Genomic DNA, 12,173 nt, shown 5'->3' with positions numbered 1-12,173 from the left:
GATCACTACCAGCCTTTACTCAAATCTAATGGCCTCTCCTACTCCTATTCTTCTATACTCACCATGGATCTTAAAATACTTTTTCTGCTTTTCACTACAGCCCCCACGCTTGACCCCCTTTTCCTCAAAATTCCATCTCCAACCCCGCTAGGCCCAGAGCTACTTTTTATTTTACACTTGTTCCACCACTGTGCCTTTCCTGGCTTGCAGCCTCCACTTCCAGACCCACCAAAGCCGTGGGGGCGAGGCCTGAGTAGGGCGAGGGAGGGAATAGCAATCTGCTCCTAGGACCTTTTACAGTGGCGAAACAATGTTAAAATAATAATAATGATGATGATGATAAAAAGTGGCACAGGGCTAGGGGGAACTATGGGGAGAGGAGGGTGGGAGGATGCAGGGGCCCGCATAGGAGCTGTGAAGGAAGTTTAACAAACTGTAGGGAGGGCAGGTGACATGGGCTTACCTGCTCATCATGACAAATTTATTTCGCGCAGAAGTAAAAAGTCAACCATGCTGTTGCCTACCTCAGGGGAACACTTCAAAGAAGAATGCAATCGCCTCTAAGAATTGAGAATATTATAGGCAAACATACACCTGCAATCATTTTGGCTTAGTTTTATCAGGAAGAAGAAGGAAGGGCTTGATGACTTCTCCAGAAACTTGGGGCTCTAGTTTCACACCAGCCTAGCCCAAATTTCCAAATCTCTTAAAAAAAAAAAATGCAGGCTGGGGTTTACACGCATGTCCCTCTCACTTCCTCCCTGCCAGGGCAGGTAGGTAAAGGGGAGAAACATGCTGTTGCCACCACATTTAAGAGGCTTGCACCCAAGCAAAGGAGCCAAAGTTAGGGCCCTGGGGTCTACTGTAGACCAATAGAGATGATCCTCTGGGTGACAGGCAGCCTCCGGGCCCAAGACTGAACATCACCTATTTAAAATTCAAATATGAATAGGGTGAAAATTAGATTATCAGGTTTGAGGGTGACCTTGGAAATGGGCTGTCTTACTTTTCTCTTTTTGGGTCCTCCCACTCCACCGTTTCCTCTTCCTTTAGTTCCTCCCTTTCCAACAGACTGGGTCTCACAGTGCCAATAATGAGCATTTTCAACCCCACCTAATCCCCGCCCCACCTCCCCGGTCAGGCACTTAAGCACCTATGTGGCTTTCTGTTCATTTACTGTCCAAACACTGAATTGCTTCCTTTAGGCTTTAATCACACTGACTCTCATACTTGACAATTTAGTCTGTAAGCTCTTCAAGGGCAGGAAGTATCGTGTATGTTCCCAAGCGCCTCATAGCACTAGTAATGGTATTTATTGAGCGCCCACTGGCTGCAACGCACTGTATAGGGTGCTCAACAAATGATGCCGCTGAAAGCGATACGTTAGTGACCACCAGTTCACCCCCCTGGCTCCAGGCATGACTGCACCTGAATCAGTGTCTCCCAAAATATGCTAGAGACCATTACTGGTCCAAAGACTGCTGGTGGTTTATGTTGTCCCAATCCTTTGGCTCTGTCCCTCTCCTACACCCTTCTTAGGTAAGGAATCTGGGCCAATCACAGAGGCTGAGTGAGGGTAGGTTCAAAAAAGAAATCAAGAAATGAGTGTCTTCTACACAGCAACATTTAAATTGCCGTCTTTTCAGGCACCAAGACATTAGGAGGCAATCTGATTCAAGTCAAATGCAAGCACTTTGGCCCTCCTATTTCAACTACAAGGAAGCGATGCAAGGAAATCCTAGATGTTGCAGAGACCTCTGGGTATGCCATGCCATTATCAAATCTCTTCAGAGATCCTCCAAGAATAAATATCAAAACACCTCAGTAGTTATGGAAAACTAAATATTATTAGCAGAGTGTGTAAATATTTTCTTTGGCTAATTATCCAATTAGAGACATCCTCAAAGTCTTGGTTTTAGTAATCAGCCATGGAAATTTTAGACAAGTTGAGGCAACATGGCCTACTGGAAAGAGCACGGGATTGGGAGCCAATAAACCCATATTCTACCCCCAGCTCTGCCACAGGTCCACTGGGTGACCTCAATCAAGTCACTTTACCTCTCTGGGCCCCAGTTTCCTGATCCAAAAAATGGCAATGAAGAGATTATGAGCCCTGTGGGGTACAGGGCCTGGTCCGAACTGAGAACCTTCCTCCAGTCTAGCACACCGCACATAGTAAGTGCTTAATAAGTGCCACCAGTATCATTAATAATTTTTTTTTTTAGCAGATTAGCATCAGTAGATTTTCAAGTGTTTTTGACAATCTACTAATGGCCTAAACCCCCAGCATGTCAGCAAACCATGTTTCCCTGAAATGAAGTAAAAACCAAAACACATGAATGTACCAATATGGAGTTCTGATACAGTTTCCCGGAAGCCGAGTCATACCTGTCAGATGACGACGGGCTGAGAGCAACTGGTGCCTCAACCGGTTTCTCTGCAGGTTTCTCTTCCTTGGGAGCAACAGTAGGTACAGGTTCACCAGCTGGTGTTGGAGTGACAGGAGCCAAAACAGGGGAAGGAGTAGGGGCTTGAGCAACAGCTGATGCTTTAGATGAACTAACAGTAGTGGTGGTAGCTGGGTTTGATTGCTGACCTACAGCTGGTGATGGCATTGGAGTAGCTGCTGCTTTGGGCTAAATGGGTAAAAGCAAACAAACAAAAAAATGTTGCTAAGAAAAATAGTTGCACTCGTCCTTTTCTTAACACTTTACACTACTGTAGAATTTCCTTCAGGAAATGCTACAAACCTTGAATTTAAAAACTTCAGGAAATGCTACGAACCTTGAATTTTAAAACTTTCAATTGGTTGTAAAATCGGATTACTAGTTCCCATGTGCACTGTTTGGAGATATATGCAAGTTTAGATCTCTGTGGAAAAAATTAAGGCTGTAAAGCATCTCCAGATGCTTCTCACCTGCCTGGCACTTTCTGAATTAGAAGTGGGCCTGGCAGTCATTGAAGTGGGCAGAAGCCAGCTCTGTAAAGCCAGAATCACACTACAGTAGCTTTAATCCTTGCCCTCAGATTTATGAGTGAGGACGGCCAGCCTCAGTGAGATCATACCAAACACCAAAGGACACTTAGCACAGGTAAATCCTATTCCTTCACTCAGCAGAGAATGTCAAAAACAAAGAAATTAGACCCGAGGACTTTTTCCACTTGCACTGGGCAAAGATATCAGATCGGGCATCAGCAATGCCAGCACAGGTGCTGGGAGTTTGTTTCTTCCACAGCTACAGATTTCTGTACAGATTTTACTGTCATGCTGCTGATCCTAGTCTCCCCCTGCCCCCTCAACTCATACCCTTCCCCTCTACCCTGATTGCCCATGGTTCTGAGCATGGCATTACTGGAGAGACAAGAGACATTACAGGTGGCAACAAAAATGTAGATACCTACAGCTGTAGGAGAAGCAACATCTGAGTTAAGTCAAAATCTGCCAGGCTCTGACTATGTAAACTATTTCCTCAATTCTTTCTGCCCAATTTCACTATTTCAGTACTTTTACTGACCTCTCTATAGTCCATATTTTTTTTCCATTTTTATACCCACATTCTCTCCTATCTTTCCAGCATTTCAGATAGAAACCTCTTTAGATGGAGAGAATTCACTCCTTCCAGACATTAACACCTTCCCCTATTTTACCTCTCCATTGCATAACTTTGCATCTCAAAAGAACCAATACTCAGAACTTGTCCTTCACTTCTGGTAAGCAGCTGAAATTTTGGTTGTGTTTTTGAGGAAAGGAATTATTTCTGACACCATCTGTTCTGAATTCCAAAGCAGAAGTGAGTTATATATATCTCCAGGTGTCTGGAACACTATTCTGACCTCTACCCCCTCTTTTAAGGAAGTATCCCTGGAATTCATACTCTTCCAATCCTTTGGAGGTTAGCCAGGGATTCCAATGTAAACAGAGGCTTTTTAATGCAGGTTTTCAGATAAACACCAATGATTACCACCCCCTCTCCAAATCCTTAGCCCAATTTTAGCCAGCCACCCCTCCATCTGCCTACACTGCCTGAATTACCCAGATTTCCCACTCAGTACCCAGGCAATGGGTATATGGTCATCTGTAAGACCTGTTTGTCTTCATAAATCTCTTGTCAGAATACTAATTATGAGTTTTGCAGGCATTTTTATACAGAATGCATAAAAAAGACTTACTTTTGTCACCATAACGACCACAAAGTTCTTCTCATCAATTTTATACTCTTTGAGAGCTGTATCATCGTTGAGTATTTTACCTAGTGGGTTAAAGAGAGTAACTTGCTGAAGTTATTTGAAGATTTTGCCTTGTATATTTGTCAAAGTAACTCAAGGGAGAAAATGTCCAATTGCCAACCACTAAAAACAATGTCTACCATTAATATAAATTTTTCAACATAGAAATAATACTGTAGCCAAAGTGATGGTTACAAATAACTAATAAAGAAGCCTTTACAGCAATCTTCAAGGAATAGCACTTCTATCATGCCTCACATGCTTGGAATTTTGTGGCTCACACTTCTGCACTCAAAGCTTCATTGTGCTACTGGAAGTCAGACAGGCAAATCTGTGTAAATGATTTGCAAGTTTGCCTTTCCTGAATTGTGGTTGCTTCTCTATCACAGAAGAGGAAACATATTTGCCAATGGGCCTGTTTGAACAGAGGGGGCAGGGATGGCGATACTGGCACTAGGTGGTTACACTCACCTCATGATGCAGAGACTAAAATGACAGTGCCACTGATCAAGACGCTATAATTTTGCCTCCCTACCTTTTCCTTCCTAAGGCACCAGTTTCCAGTAGAGGGCAGATGGGCCATATTTTTCGCCATGCCATTTCTACATGGTTATCGGAGGAGTGGGGGAAATCCCCCAAACAACTGGTTTGGAGGAGAGCTTGAAGGAAAATTTGCTAGTGCATCCACCTAGTACATTCTCTCCAGCAAAATACGGGCAACTAAAGCAAGGTTAAAAGCACAGCAAAAGTGTCATCTGCGCCCACGTTCAGTGTTAGAACATTGCTATTAGGCCAGAATAAAAAACAGAATACCAGATTGGGGAAATTGCTTTCATACTTAATCCCACTCTGGTACCCTGATTTACAGCATCACTTCTCTTGGTATGTTGGTCCCCTTTCAACAGAAAATAGGGTAAGTGACACAAAAATAAAAGAATCTGGTGAGTGAAAAGCTCAGGGCAACTAGCATATAAGGCAGAAGCTCTTTGTGGCTGTCTTCACACAGTAAAAATTTTAAACAAGCAGAATGTGGAAATGTAAGTAGTGATTCAGTTTAAGTGCAGTACCACAACCTTTCTGGCATTGTACTTCCCTGTCCGATTTGGGTGCAAAATTAAAATTAATGACATTTCAGGCCTTGCCATGTTTGCATAGGAAGCTGCACTCATTAGGTTGCACCGAGTTAAGGGGCTTCCTGTTTGATTAAATGAAAAATTAATGTGAGATTTAAATTTTTGAAAGTCTGGCAGTTTCAGAATTGAAGAGATGCCATCAACAACCACTAAAAACTGTTCAGGCTATTAAACTGGTCAAGAGAATGGATAACATAAATCACCCTGATAATGGGTGATTATTCATTCATTCATTCAATCGTATTTATTGAGCGCTTACTGTGTGCAGAGCACTAAACTAAGCGCTTGGGAAGTACAGATTAGAAAACAAGGAAGGAAATAACGTAAGAAGGCTGCAAAACCTGGGCCAGCTTTATAAATATCATTGACTAATGAGCCTGTATGACCAAAAAACAGTCAGTTCTGCCAGAATGCATGTTTTCACTTCATGTTTTGGACAGAACACAAAGGTAGAAGTGAAGAACATTCTTTCAACAATGTGCGTCTGTCTGGATAGAACATAATGTGGTGTCAGAAGAAACAGTTGGACACATGTGCACGGCACTGAACCTGGGATGAATACTAAAATGCGAATTTTCCTTAAGGGGTTCCTAGGGAACACAAATCCTGCATTCTAAGAGAACTGACTGTACAGTGTGGAATCAAGCTTCAATTATTGGATAATTGTGGTATTTAAGCTTATTATGTGCCAAGTACCATACTAAGCGCTGACTGGATTGACTTTAAGGTTTGTGGATTTATCCAGAGACTTTAGTCCACCTTTTTGAGGCCGACTTTCAGCATTTCACTACCCATTAGCCCCTTAAACCAGAGAAGAGGAACTTGAAAAGTGAAATTCAAAATAGTTTGGAATTTCACTGCCTATTAGCAGCTCTACTGAAAGACTTGGGGAAGAAGTTGAAGACAGTAGCAAGATAACCAAACTTACCCATAGCCGAGAGAAGCAGCCAGCTTCACTGAGATAAACTTTATATATGTGTACACACATTAGGTGCAGGTGTTCTTCATATTTGAAGATAACATCACTGATGGTGAAATTTATCTAGGGGGTGCAAGTGTGACTGAAAAGGCTAATCAATGTAGGAAGCCATGTCAATCCACACCACGAGCACAAAGACTGCCCCCTGTTGCCCCAACATCCTGGCTGCTTTTAACACAAAGGACTTCCTGACCAGCAGTGATCCCAAGACTTCAACCCATCAATGGTATTTATTGAATGCTTACTGTGTGCACAGCACTGTACTAAGTGCTTGGGAGAGTACAGCACAACAGGGTTGGTAAATATGCTCCCTGTCCACAACGTGTTTACAGAATTTGTTGGCACTATTTTAGCTTTTGCTTCAGCCTCACCATTCTCTTAAAACTTCTGACTGAAAAGAGTTGCTCCCTTTTTTTTTTTTTTTTTTTTGCAGCACATCAGGTTAGTCTGTAGTAGTTTCCCCCAAACATTTAGCTGTGATGTCACATTGCCTTCACCTGGCTTTTCTACATTCCTGGATCTTTCCTTCTGCCTCCTTACTTACTTCCGGTCATCACATTTCAGCTCACCAAAACCTTTTGGGTACCCTGCTGTTATACATTCTGTCTCCTTAGGCAAGTTGTGAGGGAAGCAGAAGCTCAATGATAGTGGACTGGTTTTGCTTCAGGACTTCATCATCTGCGCTCCTGCTGTGTCATCTGGTGCTGAGTACAGCATGGCATGTAGGAGATGCTGATGAAATTGTTCGAGGATACATTTTTGGTGGGTCCAGGTCTCACAACATACTAAAGGCTGGACTACACTAAATAACTTTTTAAAACCCCACTTTGTTAAGCCATGTTCCCTCACTTCTACAGAGTTCTATCGAAAAGCTACTTAATGCATGAAGTTTTCCCAAACTTCCCCAAACAGGCCCCCCACTTCCAGTTACCTCAGCAGATACATAAGTACACATGTATTTTCTTTTACCATTCCGTGAGGCCTCCTCCCAGAACACCCCAGTTCATGCACTCTGATTGACCCAGGCCAACTCATGAACCACCCAGACTAGGATTTCTGCATTGGAGCTGTCACTCTGACCACACCCCGATCTGGAATGCCCAATTCCACTCAATCACTCCCATACATCACCCCCCCACAACTCCTTAAAACCATACTAAAAGCTCCATCTGACGTGAAAGTCTTCCCTCCCTAACTGCATTCCACACTAACACCAAGTACTGCTCCCTCCACTTAAATACATAAATTTACAGATACATATTCATGTTTTGCTCATCTCTCCCACTTCCTCTCCATTAGAATATAAGCTCTGAGGTCCAGGACCTGGGCTTACAACTTCTTTCCTACGAATTTCAGGGCACAAAGTCAGTCTTCAATAAATACTGTTAATGTTGAGGCTTCTCCGATATACACAAGAAACAACCATATAATTAAAGTATAAGAGTAGCCCTCCCCTATTAAATTTTATGATCCTTGAGGACAGGGGCCCTGGTTTCGTCGTCTTTGGTGATTCTCCTCAGTGCTTAGTACAGTGCTCTGCACACAGTAAGCACTCAATAAATACGATTGAATGAATGAATGCTTAGTATGGTGCCTGGCAAAGAGAAGGCCCTTAAATATTGCTGAAGATGCTAAATCAGGATGTTGTCATTAGAAAGTGTGTCAAACTACTCCTCTTGACAAAGTAGCACACCTAGTTCTCCTTTAAGGCAGGGGTTGCATTATCACAAAACCCGTGTTAAAGAAAACTTTTGTCATTTGAAACGTGCTTAATGACATTTGCATGTGCACAGCACATTCTAGCCAAAATGTGTAGTGAAGCTCCGTGGACCTCAGTGCTAGTTTCCTACTGGGCTCCCCTGTTCCTTGATTTTAAATAAATAAATAAATAAATAACATGCTTTTGCCCCTTGTGCCTCAGTAACAAAGAGGGAGGAGGAATAAAAAGGGATGGGGCATATGGGCACAACTTTTAATCAGTCATGCTTCCAGGAAGCTGAGTAGAGAGTTTGAATTGGGGTAAATGGGCTGGAGCCAGGGGAGAGGGTCTGTGGGGAATATCCAGATTTGTCTATTCTCCATTAGATGATGTATTGAGAATGTTCCATCTAATTTTATTTTTTACCATGTGGTTGGCAGCCAGTTCAGATCGCAAACTCCTTGAGGTCAGGGAATGTGTGCTTTGCCTACTCTCCCATATGCTTAGTACAGTGGTTCTGTACTCAGAAGGCATTTGCTAACTCCCTCGATGGATGCATTCTGGGCATGGGCAGAGGTTGGGAAAGTGTGTTTGAAGAGTATAAGCAACTGAACTTCCAGAGTTAAGTCACTAGTGCTGAGATAGAGGACAAGGCTAGGCTAACCCTGGCCAGCTGACTGGGGCAATGTGCTTTTTTTTGGGGGGGGGGGCGGGGGGGTGAGTGCGTGTGTGCGTGCATGTGTGTGTGTGTGTGTGTGTGTGTGTGTTGGATTGCTTATGCAAGGCAGCTGCAATTTGCCTATAGTCATGCATTTTAGAAGAAACAATTAACCCAAGTTGTCCAGTGAATCTAGGTTCTACTAGATCCACGGAAGCTCAGAACTTCATCCAAAAAAAGCACCAAATCCAAGAGGAGGAGTATTCTTTGGAGACTAAGATGGTCCGTGGACAGCTGACACCACAGCATTAAGAGATGCTGTTTTATTAATAATTTTATCTTGCTTTTAACAACCTAGCCCTCCATAAAAGGCTACTGGAGATTATTTTGGGAAAGGAGTGAATGATCGGGTTAAGAGAGCTCCTTAATACAAACAAAAAGATCTCCTTATTCCCTATGATTACCTGCATAAATTAATTTTTGGCCTGCTACTGGAAAGGCATCTTTCCCCTTTTCAGTTTCAATCTTCTCTTTCAGTGCCTTAACCTACAAGAAGAGAAAAGAAAAAAAAAACAGATTTTTAAAATTTCTTGCATCCACAGTCAGGAGCGTGGGTAGGAAACAAGTAGCACATGTTTGAGACAGTGGCTAGTGCCAGGCTATTCTCACGGGTCCCTCTAAACCAAATGGACACCAGGGGCTGATTGCCCATGCTAGAATCCCAGGGACATTGGTGCTCTCCCAGGGATATTGGAGTCTCTGTTACTCTTGTCCCTGTCTGGCTGGCATGGGCCCCACTGACCCACACCAATCCTGGACTGCCCTGAAAAGACATTGCTAATGCCCCTTCTAGAGTCATCCGCAAAGATGCCAGATAAAACAAACAAGTCCCCACTGCTTCACTTTCAGGAACTTTTGCTTTCATGCTTATTAAAAGGCTTTTCTCCTTCCAGTTTGAACGGAAGCACTGTTATTCAAAGGAAATATTTTCTGGTTAACCATACTATGGAAAAATCAATAACTACCATGATGTTCCAAAAGCAAAGTCACAGAAAAAGCTCAAGATGAAGAGGAAAAAATGAATATAGGAGAAGCACTCTAAGAAAATACAAATAATAAAGTGATCTCTATTTCCCTCAAAAGTGCTCTCAGACTATGAAGGGCAAACACAAGTACTGAAATGAATTGAGGAAAAAATGGTTTCTTCAACAACAAAAAAAATCTACTTAACCAAATTTAAATGAGTGAAATACTCTAAGATTTTGAAATTTGAAATTGGTAAATTCACAGTAATTTTTGCACAATTACCTCCAAACATTCATTTACGAGATGGGCTTCTCCACTCTGCCTATAAAACTGTAGTATCGGTGCCATTTCAGAAAATGGCAAAAATGATTTATCCCCATTTCTTTCCCTTTAATCAACAGCATGGGGATTATGGAGGCCCTCAGGAAGACCAAATTTGAGAACCCTAAACCTGGACTCAGAATTTCTGTTCACTCTGAAATGATTATTTTCTGTATAAAATGGAGAAGTAACAAACACCATTGACCCAATCACTAAAAATATTTTCACAGTAAAGACCTACCTTCAGTCTGCCAGGACTAATTAGCCCCTTGCCCATTCCACGGGTCCTGGTTCTAACCATCAGTAGTTGCAGAAGGGACTGGGAGTGTCATAACCAAGAGTATAGGAATCCCTTTTCCCCTATCCCCGCACCCCACCAAATGGAATAATCTGGAAATAAGGCATGGGTCAGTTCTTGGACAACAGGGATTGAGGGGGTTTGGAAAACCTAAACAAATCTTGAGGGAATGTGGTCTGGCCAGGATCCATTTGGATCGGTACTGGTGCTTCCTCTAAGGGGAACCACTGTCATATGGGATGAAAAGACTCAAGAGCCATCTAGTCCCCAACTGAGAGACTAGAAGCTGGGGGTTGCTTAAAACCACCCTAAATAGCAAACGGCTTTCTAAACCTGACAGGTTCCCCCGGTTCAGACTGCAGCAAGCACGAGCGACTGAGGAGGTGCTAGTCTCTCTCTCCCTCTCATCAGCTCAGAGCTGTATCTGTAAATGTGATGACAATCATGGACCAAGCGTGGTACCCAGCCTCCTCGATGCCCAGGTATTATCCCTCAGATTGGTGAGCAGAGAATGAAATAGTGGGAAGGAAGCACTTTGACATGATGGAACACATCCCTGCAATGGGGTAGGAGTGAGAAATGGAGATAGCTCCCTGTTGAGGACTTGTCCTCTCCTGGACAAAGGCGAAAAAGCATCCATGTCCATATTAATCAAATCGATGGTATTTACTGAGCACTTAATATGTGCAGAGCACTGTACTAACCGCTTGGGAGAGTATAATTCAACAGAATTAATCTGCATGTCTTTCCTTTTCTTCTTTTTATATTTGTTAAGCGCTTACTATCTGTAATCGGGTTGGACACAGTTCCTATCCCACATACGGCTCACAGTCTTAATCCCTACTTTACAGATGAGGTAACTGCATGTTACCTCATAAAGAAGTGAACCGACTCGTCCAAGGTCCCACGCAAGCAGACACGTGATGGAGCCGACATTAGAACCCAGGTCCTCTGGCTCCCAGGCCCATGCTCTTTCCACTAAGCCACGCTTCTTCTCTAAGACTTCTCTCCTCCAACCCATCTCCCTCTCTCTTCAGCAGGCCTCTCTCCTGTTCCTCAATTGTATTTATTGAGCGCTTACTCCTTGTCCCCTACGCTTTAGCTTCAGACGATCTCGCAGGCATACACACACACACCAATATATGTGTTTTCCACCAAGCCATTCGAAATGGCCCACTAGGAGAATCAATGTGCATTTCCAAATGGAAAAAAAAAATTCCCCCATTATAACTCTTTCATTAGTGATTTTTTTCAGGATAGCACGACTGAATTTTAATGCCAGTATTTCTTACATCTCCCTCCCATTGTTTGATAATGCTCCCCTGCTGCCTATATGCTGATGGTTGGTCATATGGCCTACTTGCCATGCACCAACACTCAAAGACCAAGGCCTGGAGTGGAGAGAAACATAAAAACAGCCTCAAGCATTGCTCATCTTTCTATTTTTGCCCTTCACTTTTGTTGCATTTTTTTGGAATGCTCCCATTTCTCCTTTTATATGTCCGACTGAGAATCCTGTGTCAGACCGGGGCCAGGTCTGATTCGTTCATTTCATACAGAATGTACCCAAGCGCTTGGCATAGTGCTTCAGCACATATTAAGCATTTAAAACCACAGCACGGCTGCTTTGTTTTACACCGACCGAATGGATATATTTCAGAATGACCTAAAAGCAAATCTCAAATAATGAAACATAGTAGGAGTGCGCTAGGAAACAGCGGGAGACATGTCGCCTGGGTGCTGGAGTGTCTGGACTCAGGTGTGCGTCAAAACAACACATGCAAGGCTTTTGATGAAGATAATTACGCTTTTGTGTGGATGTGCATTAACAT

At 43.0% G+C, this 12,173-nt stretch overlaps 1 protein-coding gene across 1 annotated transcript in view; it reads right to left on the bottom strand.

The window, feature by feature from the left end:
• The window catches only part of RAD23B (RAD23 homolog B, nucleotide excision repair protein), a 63,500-nt gene that overhangs the window by 33,010 nt on the left and 18,317 nt on the right, over window positions 1-12,173 (bottom strand). The window contains exons 2-4 of the mRNA XM_038769383.1: window positions 9,161-9,242; window positions 4,171-4,250; window positions 2,389-2,636 (exon numbers count right to left, since the gene is read on the bottom strand). Coding sequence (XP_038625311.1) covers window positions 2,389-2,636; window positions 4,171-4,250; window positions 9,161-9,242 — 410 coding nt within the window. The remainder of the gene's footprint in view (window positions 1-2,388; window positions 2,637-4,170; window positions 4,251-9,160; window positions 9,243-12,173) is intronic.

Source organism: Tachyglossus aculeatus, chromosome X4 (assembly GCF_015852505.1).
Source record: "Tachyglossus aculeatus isolate mTacAcu1 chromosome X4, mTacAcu1.pri, whole genome shotgun sequence".
NCBI lineage: Eukaryota > Metazoa > Chordata > Mammalia > Monotremata > Tachyglossidae > Tachyglossus > Tachyglossus aculeatus.
Note: the sequence above shows the minus strand (reverse complement) of the source record. Positions and strands in the feature narration are given on the sequence as shown.